This window comes from Scyliorhinus torazame, chromosome 11 (assembly GCF_047496885.1).
Source record: "Scyliorhinus torazame isolate Kashiwa2021f chromosome 11, sScyTor2.1, whole genome shotgun sequence".
In the NCBI taxonomy this organism is placed as follows: domain Eukaryota; kingdom Metazoa; phylum Chordata; class Chondrichthyes; order Carcharhiniformes; family Scyliorhinidae; genus Scyliorhinus; species Scyliorhinus torazame.
The window spans coordinates 206,568,160-206,588,629 of NC_092717.1; the positions used below are offsets into that span (position 1 = coordinate 206,568,160).

The following is a 20,470-nucleotide window of genomic DNA, read 5'->3' on the forward strand; positions in this document are numbered from 1 at the left end:
ATTAAGGGGCAATTTAGCGTGTTCAATTCACCTATTCTGCACATTTTTGGGTTGTGAGGGCGAAACCCACGCAAACACGGGGAGAATGTGCAAACTCCACACGAACAGTGACCCAGAGCCGGGATCGAACCTGGGACCTTGGCGCCGTGAGGCAGCAGGGCTAACCCACTGTGCCACCGTGCTGCCCTTGAGCACATTTTTGATCACTGGACAACACTAAATTAGTTGACTGAGTTGGGAAATGCAACCGTTGTTAACATCCTTTAATCTACTAAGGTCTGAATTTTCATTTGTGGGTCAGGAGCATGGAGTCAGGATATTTCCCAGGAGAAAGTGCCCTGGAAGTTTGAGATTTTTTATTCTGGGATGGTTGGAATTCTCTGGGAAGCAGGCTGGGCTAACCCAGCTGAGGAGATTGTGGAGGCATTGGTGGTGATCTTTCAGGAATCACTGGAGGTAGGGAGGGTCCCAGAGGATTGGAAAATGGCTAATGTACACCCCTTTGTAAGAAGGGAGGGTGATAGAAGACAGGAAATTATAGGTCGGTTAGCCTGACTTTGGTTGTAGATAATATTTTGGAGTCTATTATTAAGGATTAGATTGCGGAGTACTGAAGAAGTGTGCGGTAAAATAGGACTGAGTCAGTATGGATTTGTCAACAGGAGGTTATGCCTGACAAATCTGTGAGAATTCTTAGATATTGATGAGGAAGTTAGACAAAGGAGAACCAGTGGGCTTGATCTATTTGGATTTCCAGAAAACCTTTGACAAGATGCAGTACATAGGGGAGAAATAAGACAAGAGTCCATGGTGTCAGGGGCAAGCTACTGGCATGGATTGAGGATTGGCTGACTGGCAAGAGGCAGAGCATGGGGATAAAGGGGTATTTTCAGGGTGGCAGCCGGTGACTGGTGCAAGGGTCAGTGTTGAGTCCATAGCTATTCACAATGTACATTAATTATCTGGAAGAAGGAACTGAGGGCATTGTTGTTAAGTTTGCAGATGATACAAAGAAATGTAGAGGGACAGGTTGTGTTGAGGCTGTCGATGGACCTGGACAGGTTTAGGAGAGTGGGCAAAGAAGTGGCGGATGAAAGAAAATGTAGAAAAGTGTGAGGTTATGGTAGGAAGAAAAGAGGCATAAACTATTCTCTCAATGGGAAAATGCTTCAGAAATCAGAAGCACAAAGGGACTTGGGAATCCTAGTTCAGGATTCTCTTAAGGTTAACGAGCACGTTCAGTTGGCAGTTAGGAAGGCAAAGGCAATGTTAGCATTCATGTCGAGAGGGCTTAAATACAAGAGCAGGGATGCACTGTTGAGTCTGTATAAGGCTCTGGTCAGACCCCATTTGGAATATTCTGAGCATTTAGGGCCCCAAATCTAAGGAAGGGTCTGTTGGCTTTAGCGAGGGTCCAGAAGAGGTTCACCAGAATGATCCCCAGAATGAAAGACTTGTCATAACAGGAGTGGATGAGGACTCTGGGTCTGTACATGATGAAGTTTAGAAGGATGAGGGGGGATCTTATTGAATCTTACAGAATACTGAGTGGCCTGGATAGAGTGGACATGGAGAAGGTGTTTCCACTTGTAGGGGAAACTAGAACCCAAGGGCACAGCCTCAAACTGAAGGGACAATCTTTTAAGATAGCGGTGATGTGTAATTTCTTCAGCCAGAGGGTGGTGAGTCTGTGGAACTCTGCCGCAGAAAGCTGTGGAGGCTAAATCACTGAGTAGGTTTAAGACAGAGATAGATAGGTTGATTAATAAGGGGATCAGGGTTTAAGGGGAGTAAACAAGAGAATGGGGATGAGAATCATATGAGCCTTGATTGAATGGCGGAGTAGACTCGATGGGCCGAAAGGAAGGCGGTATGTCTTATCGTCTAAATGTGGAGTATGCCACGTGTGGGTGGGCTAGGCAGAAAGCCTCCCTCCATGCTCAGGCACTGTATCCAATCTGTTTTTTAAAAAAAGCAAACAAAAACCTTCCTCCAACCCTCACCTCTCGCACCCCTCACACCCCACCACCTTAACAACCCATGCCACCACATTCCCCTCCACCCCGCATACCCTCCATACCAACTTATGCCCCTCTGCCTAACTCCCCATGGCCCCTCATACCCTCCATGCCAACCTATGCCCCTCTACCCACAGCCCTTTACAGCTCCTATGATAACTTATTATCAATTCATGCCAACCTATGCCCCCTACTCTTTGCTCTTCCAACTTCCATGCCAACTCACCCAGCACGGGAAGAATTCAGGATCCATGCTGAGATGAAATAAAATAAAGCTATAAGTGCCTATTGCAGACTTACTTTTAAACTAAGCATCCTGATTAATAAAAATCTATTCTTTCATTCTTTCAACAAGAACCTTATGAAAACAAACATTTCATTCAAGCGCTTAATCCCTCATAAAAACAAACAGCTCATTCAAATGCACAATCCTTCATTAAAAAATAGTAGGGATTTATATTCTCACTTCAAAAAGTCTGTAACCACTTGGAACTGTCAATCACATTGTGAAATGGAAGGCACCCTATTATGATAATACAAGGTTGTTAAATTAGCAATGCACCACTAATCCAATAATGGCAACTCTCAGGCTTATATCAATAGCCAAAGTGAAATAGCATGCAATTATTTTTCTTAAACAGTCCAAATGGCTTTTTCAAAGATTAAAAGGGCAGGAGTTTTAAATATTTTGCCAGCTTGACAGTTATCTTATGACAGTTAACTTTGAACCTTTAGACAGTTTCAGTTAGCTTGACAGTTGATGAGTTTATACACTTTTTACACATACATGTCTACATTTAACAATCCCAAGGAGCACCTTACCTTTCCTGAGGGGCACCTGACCTCCCAGAAAGGACACCCCCAAAGGTGAACTGGGACCATATCCAAAGGGTACCCTACCTCTCCAAAAGAGTGCTCCACCTCTCTAAAGGACTCCACAAATTCAGGCCTGCTCTGATGAGGTCTAACCTGCACACATTGTCTTTCACACAGCAGGGTCATCAAAATTAGACACGAGTGGAGGCATATACTGATTATATGGGCAGCCGTCTCTGCAAAATGTGGTTCCTCAAATCCTAACCTGGCCCATTCCTGTCCTCATAAAAATGTACCGGGTTCAGGGGCGGAACATTTGATTTTCAGATTCTTTCCACCATTTTCACAATGACAGAGATTATCTCTGTGGTTGCAGAAACCATGCCTGGATGATTAAATAACTAATTGTTTTCCATGTTTATGAAGCTCCTACAATTTCATCCTTGAGATGGGGTTGGACACAATACATGCATCCAGATGCAGGTGGCCGTATTGTGATTGGATGCAAACAAAGGGGATACAATGTATGGTACATTCCCCATCCCTTGTTGGGTGTAAATAATGCTGATTCATCCCTGTGGGCAACATTACTAAGGAAAGGAGAGGGGACATTACAGAGGCTGTTGCAAACCCCTCAAAAAAATGGCAAGGACCTTGATCTTGACTTCAGAGAAATGTCTAGGATCTTGGGAATCACAAAAGCTCTACCTCGTGAATCTGTACTGCTTGAGAGGCCAAATCAAAAATGTACTGCTTTATTGTCTCAGGTACATATTAAGAGTGAGCCTTTGGTTGAAAAGTCTGGTGTTGACTGGTACTATTTGGACAGCACTTCTATTGATATCAGCACTTCAAAAGACAATTGGAGAAAATATGTTCACTGAAAAAAATAAAGAAAGTTTGCATTGGAACAGGGCAACCAGCCAAATTTAACATCTGACAAATACAACCTATAATTATTATTTATATTCTATTGCACGTTTTGGCAGAGTATCAGGTTTGGCACAACCATGATTGGCACAAAACTCTGTACCATATTCCAGATATAGTTATTTCTGGGATATGGTAGCGAATTGGCTTCCATCCTTTCAAATCACACAATAGCTAGTTGTGAAAATGAAGAAGTAAATCTCTGAATTTGTCAGTTAATAATGAACAAAAAATGAACCACCTACCTCAATATTTACTCTTGACCACACTGTGAGATTGACTCTTAACACAACTAGGGATGGACAATAAATGTCAACTTCCTACAAAGATGTAGATAAAAAGTCAGATTTTTTCCAAGTAGAAGGCTTGCCTTCATTTTAATGTGACCAATTCAGTTGCACCACATTTCTCTTCCATCAAACTTTAGCACAAGGATCCACATGGTGCCATAGGGATCACTGTTGGAGTCTCAAGTTTTTCTCATTGATATAAATGAAGGTATGATTGGGAAATTTGCTGACAACACAAAGGTAGGTAGGAAAGTAAATTGTGAAGAAGACATAAGGAGGCTATCAAGGTTAGGCACAGTGGTTAGCACTGCTGCCTCACAGCGCCAGAGACCCGGATTTGAATCCACCCTCGGGTGACTGTGTGAAGTTTGCACATTCTTCCCGTATCTGCATGGATTTCCTCTGGGTGCTCTGGTTTACCTTCCACAGTCCAAAGATGTGTAGGATAGATGGATTGGCTCTGCTAAATTGCCCCTAGGAGGGAATGCGGGGTTAGTGCAGGGGATTCGGCCTGTGTAGCCTGTGTGGAGCTACTTCAGAGGGTCGGTGCAGACACGATGGGCCAAATGGCCTTCTTCTGCTCTGTAGGGATTCCATGACTCTATGATTCTATGAAAGAGACGTAGATAGTTTAAGTAATTAGGCAAAGATCTGGCAAGTGGAGAATGTGGTCAAATGTGAAATTGTCCATTTTTTTCAGGAAGAATAGAAAGTAAGCTTATAATCTAAATGGTGAGAAATTATAAAGCTCTGTCGTGGTGAGGGATCTGTGTATCCGAGTGCATGAATCATAAAAGGTAAATGTACAGATACAGCAAGTAATTAGGAAAGCTATTGGGATGTTATAATTCATTGTGAGGGAATTGATTATAAAAGTAGGGAGGCTATGCTTCCGTTATACAGGGCATTAGTGAGAGCACATCTGGAGTATTATGTACAGAGTTGGTCTCAACAATTTAAGGAAAAATGGATAGGCATTGAAAGCAGTTCAGAGAATGTTTTCTGGACTAATACCAGGAATTGTCTTATGAAGAAAGGTTGGGCAGTTTACGTTTGTATCCACTGGAAGAGTAAGAGGCACCTCGATTGAAGCTGTTAAGATCCTGAGGGGTCTTGACAAGGTCAATGTGGAGAGGGTGTTTCCTCTTGTGGGCAAATCTAGAACTAGGGGCCACTGTTTAAAATTAAGGGGTCACTCATTTAAGACAGAAATAAAGATAATGTTTTACTCCCAGGTTGTTGTGAATCTTTGCAACTTCCTTCCCCAAAAGGTGGTGGGGACACCTTTGATTATTTTTAAGGCACAGCTAGGTAGATTCTTTATTAACAAGAAGGTGAAAGATAATCGGGAGTGGGCAGGAATGTGTTTTTGAGGTTTCAATCAGGTCAGCCATGATCCTATTGAATGGCGGAGCAGGCTCAAGGGGCCTACTCCTGTTCCGAATTCATTAGTTCATATATAGTAATGTTTTTCCCCAAATGCAAGGCACATGACTGATCGGCTTTCAGCGACACTGTTATGTAGTCTGAAATAAATCTCCAGGGATGAAAGCTGTCTGTAAGGGTGCAGTGTGGAATATCGCTTTTACAACTTTCCAATAGGATCAATTGGAAATGTTGGGGCTGGAAGGCAATGGCGAATCCTTGCCTATAGAAGGATCTGTCCATAACATTCCTGATTGCTCCCAGTTCTTGACCTCACTGCTGTATTTTGCAATTGTTCCTCATTTTTGTCCCAATAGGTAAATTATGTTTCAGACTGTTAAGATGCCATTAACCATTTTCTCCAATTTTTTTCCCTCTCAGAGGATTATCCCTAATTCCGAGGTATTCATTCTAATAGATGCAATTGATAGATTTAATAGCTGCTCTTGTTGCATCATGAATTGTGCATGCATCTATAGAATAGAATGCATGCAAATTATTTGGTACAATCCCCATTAGAAAGCATAGTTTAATAGCTTGCATGTGCTGTAGAATTGCCTTTAATTAATTGTATTTTAACATAGTTTAGGTTTAACTATCACTTGAATCGGTCTCTTTGAAAATTCATTCCAGTTAAGAAAATGATTACCAATTGCAGCAAAATATTACACCTGGTACTTTTATATAAATACACTGACCAATGGACAATTGGAGAAAATTAAAACTCCAGGTTTCATTGTTTTTTTGTTGCTTTTATTTTTGAAACTATATTTGTTTCAATTCAGAGAGAAGTTTGGTGAAGATGCTGACAGTATCTTTACTTATTTATTTTTGGAATTCGTGATGATGTATCACAAACTAGAGATTTCGACATTTGAAGAAAAAAACAACCTTGGGTCCTTCCCAGAGGCGTGGGAATAAATGTTTACTATGCCACAGAAAGTTGAATGAAAGAGATAGGATCCGCTTAGGGAAGAAGCAAATGGAGATTCCGGGGATGAAAATCAGAGGGAGGGAATCGAGGGGTGGGAAGGTGTACAGTGAAGGAAGTGCACAGAACCATGGTCAGAAGGTTTTGCAGATGTGTGTGGGAAGGGTTAGGCCTTGGTGCTGTGTAGCACAATGAATGGTGCTGTGTAGCACAAAAAGGTGAATAAGAGAGGGAAGGATAAGGCCATGGAGAGGTTAAAGTGTGAAGACCCAGAAATTTGATTGCGGCTAAGAATGGGTATGTGGGGCTAGGAGGAATGCTAGCTTTTCGCACTCGCGAGCACATTAAATTTCGACCAGAAACTTATTCAAATGATTCTTCTGCATAGCTACTGTCAGCATTCATTGCATACTTGCCTCCTTGCAGGGTGGGAAATTGGGTGCCTTTTTTGTCACTTAATAGCAGAATGCCTTCTCGGCAACATTTCCACTTTCAGTGGGAATACATCTTTGAGAAGGCCAATGCCAGGTGTTTCTGCCATAGGCAGAGCTGCAATGTAGGAAAAAGTTCAATGACCTCACCAGTGCTGTTAAAAGTCCACTGCTCTCTTAGTATCTGCGGACATCTCCACCACCACATGCTTCATAGCACAATCCTTCACACCCTCATGGCCTTTCACTCTACTATAACTACTGCATGACATCTCACTTTACATCCTTCACTTTATGCTCACATTCATTATCTGGCACAGTGGCATAATGGCTAGCACTGCTGCCTCACAGCTCCAGGGTCCCAGGTTCAATTCCAGCCTCGGGTGACTGTCTGTGTGGAGTTTGCACTTTCTCTCCCTGTGTCTGCGTGGGTTTCCTCCGGGTGCTCTGGTTTGTTCCCAAAGATGTGCAGGTTAGGTGGATTGGCTATGCTTAATTGGCCCTTAATGTCCAAAGGTTAGCTGGGGTTGCTGTGTTACAGGGATAGGGTGGAGGTGTGGGCTTAAGTAGGGTGCTCTTTCCAAGGGCTGGTGCAGACTCGATGGGCCGAATGGTTCCTGCACTGTAAACTCCATGGTTCATTCATTATGATTGCAACTACCACTATTGCAACACTTACCTCTTACATTTCACATCTTACATACTGCATGCAAAGTTAGGCACATTCTATAAACACCTCAAAAGACAGTCAGTCACTTAAGCTGTTTTGACTTTCTTGCAGATAAAGGCTGCACCTAACCTGTACAAAGAGGTTGCAATCAGAACTCATCTGCACAACATCTCCCCTGTGGTAGAAAATGTGTGGACCATTATAGGTCAATGGGGAGAGTCATGTACCTGCTGGAGAAGATTTCACTCAGGGTACCTGCTCACCTTTTCCTCTTTTCCTTTTCTTCCCTCTATCTTTCGTGGCACAGTGTGCTCGACAATTTGCAACTGCTTTCAACAGCCAGTTCTACCTCTGCTCAGTCTTCACACAAAAAGCTCGCCCCCGACCCATTATTTCATTGCAGATGGAAATGTGGTGATATCTCTGTCACTTCAGTAAGAGGATGCCCGTCTCCCTGAAAATGCAGCCTCCGTCGCTTTGACCATGCAGCAGTTCCAAGATTGCAACCACACATACTGATGAGTTTAAGCGAGAGGAGGGATCTTCCCAGGGCATGGGTTAGGGCAGAACATAGGATTCCGAAGGCACCAGGCCAACAGAGGGTGTGATTGGAGCAGGATTGAAACCTTTCAGACGCTGTTATGGATGGCTGATCTGGATCTCAACTCCCTTTGTCCACCTGTGTTCCGTAACCCTGAGAAAACCCTATCAACTTTTGTTTTAAAATTTTTAATTGACCTAGCCTCTTCAGCTTATTAGAAGAGAAAGTTTAATTTCCACTACACTTTGTGTGAAGAAGTGCTTCTAATTTGAAGGTTGTACTTCCTTGTTCTGGGCTACCCCACTAGAGATAATTGTCTCTCTGCATCTACTCTATCAAACTGTACAATCATCTTCCATACTTCAGTTTGATTGCCCTTAACCTTCTCTACTCAAATAAATACAAGTCTGGTCTTTGCAACCTGACTTCATAATTTAAACCTTGAAGCCTTGATATTGTTCTGATGAATATTTGCCATACCTCCTCTGAGGCTAATATATCTTGCTGTGTGCCTAGAACTGAACATAATTTTCCACATAGGGTCTAACCAGAACTTTATGCAATTGTAGGCAAAGTTGTCCTCCAGCCCCATTGTGATTAATGCTAAAATTTCATTAACCTTTTAAATTATTTTTACCCATTTTCCAATAGCTTTCATTGACTTCTGTAGATGAACTCCTAAATCCCTCAACTCTTCCCCAGTTCCTTGCTTTCCTGGTTTTGAGGGCCCAGGATAGAAATGAAGGTTGATGGACATACACCTGGAGATACCTGTACTGGGTGCCCAGCCAGTGAACTTGTGTACAGTGGTTCCGAGCATGGAAGAAGGTGGCCAACTCTAGCCTTATCACAAGGCATTTTGCAGAGCATGAACGCAATCCTCTCTAATAGTGGCCAGTGCCATGAATAAAACAGTGGCATCCATCATGATGGATCCTCTGCTGACAGCTGTGACAGTATTGTTAAGTCTAATCCACAAAAGTCCAATTATATTCCCATTCAATGTATAACCTAACCTCTTGAGGTCCGCCTGGTGTCAGTTTCTGAGGTGGTGTTTGCAAGTGGCATGCATCTTCATCAATATTTCCTCCATTGGTTGAGAGACACTACGTTCTCTGCACTGAAATGAAAGAATGGAGGAAGTCTTAGCTTGTGGTGTGAGGAGAGCAGAGAAAATGAAATGGGTGATGAAAGTATATGCAGTATTTACATGTAAAGTTCTTGGGATGATAGGAAACTAAATTCAATTGAGAGAAGGAGGGTTAGGTATAAAAAAAGTCCTGCTCATCCACTTCTCATTATGATGTGGAGATGCCGGCGACGGACTGGGGTGAGCACAGTAAGAAGTCTTACAACACCAGGTCCAACAGGTTTGTTTTGAATCACTATCTTTCGGAGCACTTTCACCTGAGGAAGAGCAGTACTCCGAAAGCTAGTGATTCAAATATAGGCATCAGCACTGATCAAACATCTTCCAACAGTCCAATTAGCCGTTCCTTGACATAGGCTGCAAGCACACATCAGGAAACTGTACACTGACAGACTGGTGATTTAAAAAAAAAAATTCAAGAGTACCCTATTATTTTTTTCCAATTAAGGGGCAATTTAGCGTGGCCAATCCACCTACCCTGCACATCTTTTCCACACAGATAGTGACCTGGGGCCAGGATCGAACATCAGACCCGCGTCCTAGGTGCCATGGGGAGAACCGGTGTATTTTTTTCACCATTAATTTTAATGTGCATTAAATTAGCTGTTCGGGCTGGAGGATTTTCCATATGCATTCCCAGCCTGTAGGAGAAATGCTGGAGTACGAAAGACAAGACAAACTTCACCAAATGTGAAAGGAAGAAACCAGTAAGGGCCACTAAAGCCTGCGAGCGACTCCACTCCCTGAGATACCGATACTGCCCCCCCCCCCCCCCCCCCCCCCAGCAAGTTGAACTTATCTGGATTCCCCACTTCCTCTCCGGTGCCCCCCCCCTGCAACAGACACCCTGGAGGGTGATGGCGACCTGAACACTCACTTCCAATATTCTCTTCATAGGTGAAGTCGTCAGGTTCTTGTATTTTGTTTGGGTGTTGTAAATTCCGCTGGCGGAACATAATGCCAGCGACAGATGGATATTCAATGAGGGGGAAAGTCCCAGTGGGAGGACTCGTTAATGATATTATAATGTATTTAAATGAGGTTCCGACCTTCTGTGGTGTTTTGGTGTTTTCTTTGTTACACCGCCGGCAAGGGGCCTGGAAATTGGAAAATGCGATCTCGTCGGTGAGAATTGCGCTTCCTGCTTCTCACCGTGTTTTCTGCCCGTTTCGTCGTTCTCACTGACAGCTATCGCGGGCTCAAAATTCCACCCATACTCTCGAAAAATTGAATTTACCCAACTTGCCCAATTTCATGATGTCAAAGATTAGGAGGATTCTGCTCGAGATTTATATTGGAATTCTTTTCTGTAAGACGATTGAAAAATTGGAGGTCTTACTCGTGTGTCTTTAACGAGTTTAGGATAAAATTCTTAAGGCAAGTTTAAAGACTCTCATGGAATAGATTCTAACCTTCTAACTAAATTAGGACATTTTAACATTTCTTCAAATTCAATGTTCGCCATTTCCCCCAAGTATAGGCTGGCAAGTGTTGGTTCTCCTGTAGAATTGTGGCATACTTGCTCTGGTAGATTTTAGAGAAGCCTTAACTTCTAAAAGCATGGGCGTTTACTAATTCTAACTGATACGTTTCATTCCATTTAGCCAGATTTTGGGTTCAGGGGTCCAAGGCCTGACTTTGGAAAGGCAGGCCCACCAGGCCCACCTGGTTCTCCAGGATCTCCAGGGCTTCCAGGATTGCCTGGGCTGGATGGAAAAGTTGGAGCTGATGTAAGTCTTTAAAACTTATTAATTCCAAAATATCCGATTGATTTCTTAAAGATGAGAGGCATAGAGGATTACCTGCTGTTTTCTGGAGCTGGCAACAGATTAAAGTGAAGCACTTTGTTTGCACATCTGCTTTGGTGAGCTGAGTATAAATAGATGGGACACACATGTCAGAACTACCTGGCTTCCTTATCAGTCTGGCTCTTAAACTACCAATTGGACATTAGCTAGTATGAAAAGCCCAGGTCACAGTTCCAAACTGGATAAGAAAATAGGGAAAAGGTTAATATTTGCATTGAGGATCCATCTTCCTTGGAAATGCTATTCAGAGCCAGGGAGAAGATCCTTGAAAGTACTAAATACCTTGAGGTGTCACTTTCCAACAACTGTCTCTCTGTGTGAGTTAGCGGTTAACAGGGTTCACCACAAGAAGGAGTGGATAGGACTTGGAATTAAAAGGCTGTAGACCCAGACAGCACTTCCGATCAAAGACCAGCTTCATTTTTGCTCATGTGGTATTAGCTTGGACTCATCCAGTAACAAGATGAGTGCCACCTCTCAACCTTCAAAATCACCCTGTGCTTGAATGTGTTGTACCTAATTGAGGAATGCTTGGTGTTTGTGCTGGAAGACAGATTTTGGGTAAGTGTCCTCCTCTCCATGGCTAAGATTCTTCATTTGGATACAAAATTGATTCCCCAAAATAATAAGAAATCAAAAGGAAGTGTAATTTAATCATTGCAAAAGTGATCATATTTAATTTTGTTTCTGCAGGGACAAACAGGCCCTCCTGGTAAACCAAGTCTCCCAGTAAGTACCAATTTTTTCCAAAGGTTGTTAAGTCAGTATCATGTTTTATATAAAGAGTAATGACACAACTTGTGTCAGTTGGCTGAATTCTGTAAAATCTGATCATATTGTAGAAGCCGATACCACCAGAAACTATTGATGTAGGAGTAACAGCTGTAAAAATCTTTCCTAAAACATACAAAATATTCCAGTAAGCAATCAGTATATTTGTATGTCTCATGAGCAATACAGTTTCCCAACTACAGTGATTTTCAGGTGAATTTAACAAGACTTCATTCCTGATGTCATTTTGCTCCACAAGCGTTCCAACTGGAAACTTGGGCTCATTCATCTCCTTGCCCGGCTTTTCACGTTCTGGAGGAGAGTTGCTAAACAAAGAACGATCGAGATACAGCCAGTCTGTTTACCACCATCCTGCTTGTTGCATAACGCTATGATGACAAAGCTGTTGACTAATCATGGTAATCAATGTCTACAGACCCAATTGCTGGATCAAAATCCTAGTGGCTGCAATGGTTTAGCTCACCACCACTTTCTCAAGTGTATCTGGTAAAACATATAAAATGAGGAGAAGCACACTCCAGTGGTGTAGAAAATTAAACCGTAGATCTAAGGAGGGATTCTCCGCCTGTTCACAGCAGTGGGATTCTCCATCTGTTCACGGCAGTGGGATTCTCCAGTCCCGCTGTAGCGAAAGGGAGATTTGGCTGAACGCCAAATTCTCCGACCTTGCTAGTAGCGGGGCGGACTTGCAACGGAGAATCCCGGCCCCAACATCACCTATTCCACCCAAGCTTGCTGCATTTATCATTTGTCTAGTCTCAAATTACTAAAACACAGTTTTCGACTGTGTCGACCTTCTGATTTTGAATCTGATCATTGCCCTATATGTAGTTAGCCCTTTGTAACTCCAGAGAGTATGCAATAGTAAATAAAGCAAAATGCTGAGCAATTAATTGGGACATCCGGTTTTAAATGAGCTTCTTGTTGCATTTCTTAATTATTCATAGAATTCCGACAGTGCAGAGGGAGGCCTGTCGATACTCTCATTTTACCTTCTAATGAGAGTCGATAGTCCGGTTGATTGGAGTTGTCAAAAAAACAACTTTATTGCTAATTATTCACTTGAGTACACTTGAATAAGAACTGAATCAAAACCTAGAAACAAAATATCAAACAATACATAAGAGGGTCAAACACATGGCAAAAAAAGCATTAAACATAAAAGCAAATATAAAGAAATCACTTTAAACATAAACAAACGGATAGATGATTCAAGAATTAAGGAAGGCAGGAAATCAGGAACGAGACCTCGACCACGAAGACATACCTTTAAGGAAATCCTTATCTATGGTCTAATCCTTCATTTACTCTCATTGGTTTCTCATTTTCAGCTGAGACCTCCTGATTTGTTCAAATAGATGTCTGTTACTCAGAGGATTATGTATTAATCAAATATTGGTCATTACTTAAGAGTGATTGGTGTCTATCAAAGATAGCTCAGCATCTACATGCACAGTCTCATGAAAACAGGTTTCTCACGCCACCTGGCCGTAAACCTTGCTGTAACTAATTTGTTGATACATTCTTATTGCTAAAAACACTGAAATACAGGCTCCGTATATTCCTGGTGACACTTAATTAGCAGCATCGGCCTATTTAAGTAATATATCAATTTGTTCCATTGCAGGGTCAGAAAGGGGAGCGTGGTGATGTTGGATTCACAGGGCATCCAGGAAAGCCTGGCCTTCCAGGAATAAATGTAAGTACCATCGACAATTCCCAGAAATCTTGGGCGTCATTCTCCGACCCCCCAGAGGGTCGGAGAATGGCCGTTGGCCGCCGTGAAGCCCGCCCCCGCCGGTTGCCGAAGTCTCCGAAGGGAGAAAAGTCGGCAGGGCGTTAATGGCGCCGCTGCCGCGGAGAATGTCACGGGTCTGCGCAAGGCAGCCGATTTTCGGCCTGCCGATATTCTCCCTTCCGGATGGGCCGAAGTCAAAGAACAAAGAACAAAGAAATGTACAGCACAGGAACAGGCCCTTCGGCCCTCCAAGCCCGCGCCGACCATACTGCCCGACTAAACTACAATCTTCTACACAAAGTCCCGTCGACGTGATGACCGTTCACGTCGACGTGAATCAAACCTCCTTTTCATCGGCGTGACGCTGTGCTCCAGGCTCACGCCGACCAGCGTGGAGGTAAGTGACGGCCTGGGGGGTTGGCTCTGGGCAGGCAATGGCGTGGCCTCAGTCTGATTGTGTGAGGAGAGGTGTGTCTCGGGTTGTGTGTGTGTGTGCGGCGGGGGGGGTTGGTTAGAGTAGGCTGGGCTCCGCGGGAGTGCCGGGAGGGGGTCCGTGCCGGGGTGGAGGTAGGGGGGGGGGGTCCGTGCTGGGGTGGAGGTTGGGGGGGGTCCGTGCCGGGGTGGAGGTTGGGGGGGGTCCGTGCTGGGGTGGAGGTTGGGGGGGGTCCGTGCCGTGCCGGGGTGGAGGTTGGGGGTTGGGGGGGGGTCCGTGCTGGGGTGGAGGTTGGGGGGGGTCCGTGCCGTGCCGGGGTGGAGGTTGGGGGTTGGGGTCCGTGCTCGGGTGGAGGTTGGGGGGGGTCCTTGCCGTGCCGGGGTGGAGGTTGGGGGGGGGTCCGTGCTGGGGTGGAGGTTGGGGGGGGGGGTCCGTGCTGTGCCGGGGTGGAGGGTGGGGGGGGTCCGTGCTGGGGTGGAGGTTGGGGGGGGGTCCGTGCCATGCCGGGGTGGAGGTTGGGGGTTGGGGGGGGGGTCCGTGCTGGGGTGGAGTTTGGGGGGGGGGTCCGTGCCGAGGAGGGGGATGGGAGGGCAAGTGAGTTGGTCCACCTGGCCAGGTGCCAGCCTCCAACAGTTGGACCCATGCGGTCCATGCCACCTGGCTGGGGGGAGGAGGGGATATGGGCAATGATGACATGTCGTCGTTCCCCTCCCCCCCACCAGGCCGTCATGTTTTCAGATCATCCAGCGATGTTGGCCGCCGTGGTGGCAGCCGCTCATATCTATGTTGCCCTGGATGAGGAGGAGGACGAGGAGCAGGAGGAGGAGGAGGAGCGTGCCAGAGAGGCGGCGCAGGCTGCCGCAGAGGGGCAGGCGACAGCCGCCCAGGCTGGAGGGACACCTGACCGACAGGACGAGGAGGGGGAGGAGGACGTCGCGGCCCCACGGCAACGGAGGCACCCGAGGGCGCCCCGTGTGTACCGGCCCCGGCAGTCATACCAGGACCTCACGGACCGGGAATGCAGGAGAAGACTCCGGATGAGCCGGGAAACCGTGGCACACATCTGCCACCTGCTGGTACACCTGTCACCGTGTGGCACTGGCGGGGGACACCCTCTCCCCGTGTCCGTCAAGGTTACGGTGGCCCTGAACTTTTATGCAACGGGGTCATTCCAGGCACCGAGTGGGGACCTGTCCGGCATATCGCAGACATCGGTGCACCGGTGCATCCGGGCAGTGACAGATGCCCTATATGCCATGGCGCACCGCTACATCCGATTTCCCGTGGACCGGGCCAGTCAAGATGCCCGGGCCGTGGGCTTCTCTGCCGTTGCCGGGTTCCCCATGGTCCAGGGCGTGATCGATGGGATGCACGGCGCCGTGCGGCCACCTGCAGATAACAGGGCCGTGTTCACTAATAGGAAGGGGACCTATTCGATGAACGTACAGGTGGTCTGCGACCACCGCATGATGATCCTGCACGTCTGCGCCCGTCACCCAGGCAGTGTACACTACTCATTCGTGTTGTCGCGGTCATCCATCCCCGGCATGTACGAGGGACAACATCCCCGGCTGAGGGGCTGGTTGCTGGGCGACAGGGGCTACCCATTGCGATCGTGGCTGATGACGCCTACACGGAGGCCACGCAATGAGGCGGAGAACCGCTGCAATGATGCCCATGTAGCGACAAGGGGAGTGATCGAGAGGTGCTTTGGCGTGCTGAAGATGCGTTTCAGGTGCCTGGACCTCTCTGGGGGCGCCCTCCAGTATCGGTCAGATAGGGTCGGCCGCATCATTGTGGTGTGCTGCGTTCTGCACAACATAGGCCAGCAGAGGGGCGATGTGCCGCAGGCAGAGGAGGGCGGAGTGGAGGAGCAGCAGGAAGAGGCCCAGTCCTCCCCAGATGAGGGGGATGGGGGCAATGGTCAGGGCAGACGGGGTAGACACAGGCGGGTGGCTGTCCACCGTTACCGGCTGGCCCAGCGGGCACGGGACAGACTGATAGACGCCCGCTTCACTGACTAGATGGGCGTGGGAATCGGGTAGTATGGCCACAGACCGCACACCATGGCAACAGCCGACCACCCACACCCCCCACCCATCCACCCACCCAGCACCCTCACCCCCCTCCCCAACCCCACCCACCCCACCCACATGCATCCCCGCCCCCCCCCCCCGCCGCCCCCCCCCCCGCATTGCCGATCCACCTGCGGCACAACGGGCCGGGCTCACACAGTTGCGGGTGGATGCGTGTCTATCGCAGGCCATGGAGGATGATGACAACCCGCCTTGCGGTGAGCTCCTGGCTCTACATCGTTGGACTATGTCTGACCCATGGCCACAGTACCACCATCCACCCTGACCATCCCTGCATGCGGCTGTGACACTGCAGCGCACGGTCCCGTCCTCTGCCCGGGGGATGTTGATGGCAGCCCAGGGGGAAAGGGGAAGACTCACCTGGGGCTGAGGTAAGACCACCCCTCACACACACACTTGCGCTCAACGTACATGACACCCCCGCACACTTTGGACAGAGCACAAAGGCAGCTTCGGTAGGTGTAACATTGACTTTAATAACCAAAGGAGTTCATGCATGTGCCCTAGCCCCTAAAACTCATCTGTGCCCTGCACCCGTGCCAACTTACTCAGTGTCTAATTGTTTGGCCTTACGGGCCCTTTGACTACGTCTACGTGGTTCCCCAGACGGTACAGCAGAACTGGAGGTGGACTCCTGTGATTCCTGCCCTCTGACACTGGATCCCTTTGGCGGCCGTTTCCTGGGGCGTCCTGGCCTAGATGGGCCAGGCTGCGGCCCGGGCGACTGGGATGGCGAGCTGCCAGCCTGTCCTGCCCGTTGCCCACCTGATGCACCTGGGACGGAAGGGGGGGAGTCCGAGGTGTCGCGGTGTACCGGGACCTCCCCTACAGAGGGAGCCGGGTCGGACCACACCACCTCCTCCTCCCTCGGGGTGCCCGATGGCCCCCAGGCCTCTACATGGGTGGGGGATGCGAACGGACTGGCCATCCGACGCCCCCCCCGACATCTGGCGCTGCCAGTCCTGGAGGCCCGTGCTGGTATCGACAGGGGTCTGCAGGTTTGCAGCCATGGAGCCCAGGGGGTTGGCAAACCCTGTCTGTGACAGTGCGACGCCGGCTCGCACATGGCCACTGGCGCCGATGCCCTCAGCGATGGCCTGCTGAGACTGGGCCATGGCCTGCAGAGACTGGGCTATGGCGTTGAGCGCCTCTGCCATCTGGCGCTGGCACTGGCTCATGGCCTCCTGTGAGAGGGCAGCCATTTCCTGGGCCACAGACGCCGCCTGCACGGAAGGCCCCAGGCCTCGCAAACCGTTCCCCATGTCTGACACCGTCACACCCATTGCCTCCACCGCGGACGCCACCTGTGCGGTGTCAGCCTGGGTGGCACGCATGACCGGCACCACTCCCAGCTCCTGGACGCGGGTGGACTCCTCCACCTGCGACCGGAGCCGCCGCAAGCCGCCTGTCACCCTCTTCGCTCGTCTCCGGGACGGTGGTTGCATCGGATCTATGTGTGGGTGTGGTAACTGCAGGAACCCGGGATCCATCTGGGCGGCAGATGTTCGCTTGGGCTGGGCTGCCCTCCGACCGCCCGGTCCCTCTGCTGCTCCTACCTCCACCTGCTGTACCGGGACGGCTGTGTTGTGCGCACCAGTGAGTGTACCAGACGCCTCATCACTAAAGTGCCCAACCGTGGTGAGTGTTTCTGCGATGGTGGAGGGTGTTGGTGACAGCATTGGCGTTGTGTCGTGCTCTTCGTCCCACTCTGAGTCCATGGCACTTTGGGGTCGGGGTTCTTCTCCACCCATCCACTCTGAGTCACTGTCCGGTATTTCGTCTTCCTGGGTAGTGCTGTCCCGGGTAGGGGTGTCCTGAGTAGTGCTGTCCCGGGTAGGGGTGTCCTGGCTCGGATGTGACGGGGGCCTGTGGCTGCCCCCCTCGTCGCTGGGTGGTCGCTCCCGCATGTGACGGGGGTGTCGTCTCCCTGTTGCTCCAGGTCTCTCCGTCTCCCGTGGTGTGCGAGGGGCATCCTGCGGGCGTCGCATGCTGGAGGGTCCGGGTCTCTCCGTCTCCCGTGGTGTGCGAGGGGCATCCTGCGGGCGTCGCATGCTGGAGTGTGCGGGTCTCGCCGTCTCTGAGGGGCATCCTGCGGGCGTCACATGCTGGAGGGTGCGGGTCTCTCCGTCTCCTGTGGTCTCCGAGGGGCATCCTGCGGGCGTCGCATGCTGGAGGGTGCGGGTCTCTCCGTCTCCTGTGGTCTCCGAGGGGCATCCTGCGGGCGGTCTGCATCTGCGGGGATGGGTGCCTGGACGTTTGGTCCTGCGATACACAATGAAGCATGCATGGTTAGACATCAGGCAGTGATCAGGTGATACGGGGGAGGGGGATATAGGGGAGGGGGGATATGGGGACGGGCTGTCGGTGGCTCACTCGCTAGTATGCCCCCGACCTCTGCATCAGTAACCTCCCGGTCCTCCGGTCCGCCAGCCAGTTCCAGGGCCCTTTCCTTGTGTACGGTCAGTGGCCTCTCATCAGCGGGCCCTCCTCCAGTCCTCACATGCTCCCTATTGTTGTGTGCGCGCTTCTCCTGTGGGGGGGGAGCAGGGGTAAAAGGCAACACTGTTAGGCAGGTATATGAATGCACGCCATCGGTTGCGCGTGCATTGCAGAGGTTAAGGTTAGGGCTGGATTCACTTGGGGATATGGGGGGTATGGGGGATATGGGGGAGGGGGGGATATGGGGGAGGGGGGATATGGGGGAGGGGGGGATATGGGGGAGGGGGGATATGGGGGAGGGGGGGATATGGGGGAGGGGGGGATATGGGGGAGGGGGGGATATGGGGGAGGGGGGGATATGGGGGAGGGGGGGGATATGGGGAGGGGGGGATATGGGGAGGCTCACCCTGCCTGCTCTTACGAGGTCGTTCACCTTCTTGTGGCACTGGGTGCCTGTCCGTGGTGTCAGGGCCACAGCGGTGACGGCCTCTGCCACTTCCCTCCACAGACGCCGGCTGTGGCGTGGGGCAACTCTGTGGCCGTGCCCGGGATACAGGGCATCCCTCCTCTGCTCCACCGCGTCCAGGAGCGCCTCCACATCGCGTGACTCGAACCTCGGGGCTGAGCGACGGCCAGCCATCCAGTCGGGTGTTGCGGTCGGGTGTTGCGGTCGGGTGGGGGGGAGCAGCGCGGCCTTATGAGCCGTCACGCTGTGCAGCGCGTATGACGCTGCACGGCGTGAACCACTGCGCAAGCGCGGATCCCGTTACGTCGCTGCTAGTCCATTTCGGGCCGGAGACTATCGACCCATTTTTCCGGCGTGACGCAAGTCGGATTTGCGCCGTTTTCTGCGCCGATCGGCGGACTTTCCGCAGATAACAGAGAATTTCGCCCCTTGTATCAAGGTTTTTGAGTTCCCTTCATACTTGGTAGATGGATTTCAATAAGTTCCTTCATGATACTTAATAACATGAAGAACACACACTGTTTTTTGTTTAATTGATAGCTCCACCTCGAATCCTACACAATCTATTGGCATTCTTGACCTCACAATCTTCTCTGACATTAAATGAAGCTCAAATCATTTCCCAGGTTAATAGAGCTCCATAATGCATGGTTCCTTTTTTCCTAAAACAATCACTTTCCTCTCAGTAACCTGTAGCTCTCGATAAAGCTCAAGTTCAATTTAGACTTGAATATATTCCCATCTGCAGGAAATCCAAAAGCTCATCTCACATGTCACAAAAAGCTTTTCATCTAATAGTTAATGTTGCTCTCATCTCTGGATCCAAGCATTCCTCTCTCAGTCATAAGTATGTGTTCTTAATTTGTTTAATCAGTACTGTTTCCTGTTTGATTACTTTGAGCATGCAAAGACACTGGGCGGGATTCTCTGAGCCCGCCCAGGTCGGAGAATCGGCGAGGGCGCGGGAAATTCCTGCCACGCTGCTCCGACTCTGGGATGCGAATCGGCGCCAATCGCACCCACGCGGTCGCCCCGGCGCCGGTCGGGGGCCACTGAAATAGGCCCCCACAGCCATTTGCCGCAGGCGACGGGCCGAACTCCCGCCGAGTGCCGCCGGCATGGTTCCAACCTGGTACCACCCGGCAGGTGCTCGGACCCGCGGTCGTCCTGTGGACGTCCTGGTGGGGGGGGGTCTGACTCCGGGGGGGGGGCCTCCAAGGGGTCCTGGACCGCGACCTGGGGCTTCCGATCAGCGGGCCTCCGCGATCTAAAGAGGGCCTACCTCCTTCTGCGCTGCCTGCTGTAAGGTCCCCGACATGTTGCTCCGCGCCGGTGCGGAGGCGGCAACCACGTGCATGCGTCGGCGCGGAGATGGCCGTCGCGCACATGCGCGGACCCATGCCGGCCGTGCAGGGCCTCCTTTCGCCGCCAGAGCAGCGCGCAGTACTCCTGAAGACCAATGAATTGCTGGGCCAGGAGGCCCGTTGACTCGGCGT

The 20,470-nt window shown here is 49.5% G+C and overlaps 1 protein-coding gene across 1 annotated transcript in view; it reads left to right on the forward strand.

Annotated features, from left to right (window-relative positions):
- Nucleotides 1-20,470, forward strand: part of LOC140385768 (uncharacterized) — a 205,104-nt gene that overhangs the window by 57,346 nt on the left and 127,288 nt on the right. The window contains exons 4-7 of the mRNA XM_072468263.1: nucleotides 5,861-5,881; nucleotides 10,807-10,932; nucleotides 11,704-11,739; nucleotides 13,430-13,501. Coding sequence (XP_072324364.1) covers nucleotides 5,861-5,881; nucleotides 10,807-10,932; nucleotides 11,704-11,739; nucleotides 13,430-13,501 — 255 coding nt within the window. The remainder of the gene's footprint in view (nucleotides 1-5,860; nucleotides 5,882-10,806; nucleotides 10,933-11,703; nucleotides 11,740-13,429; nucleotides 13,502-20,470) is intronic.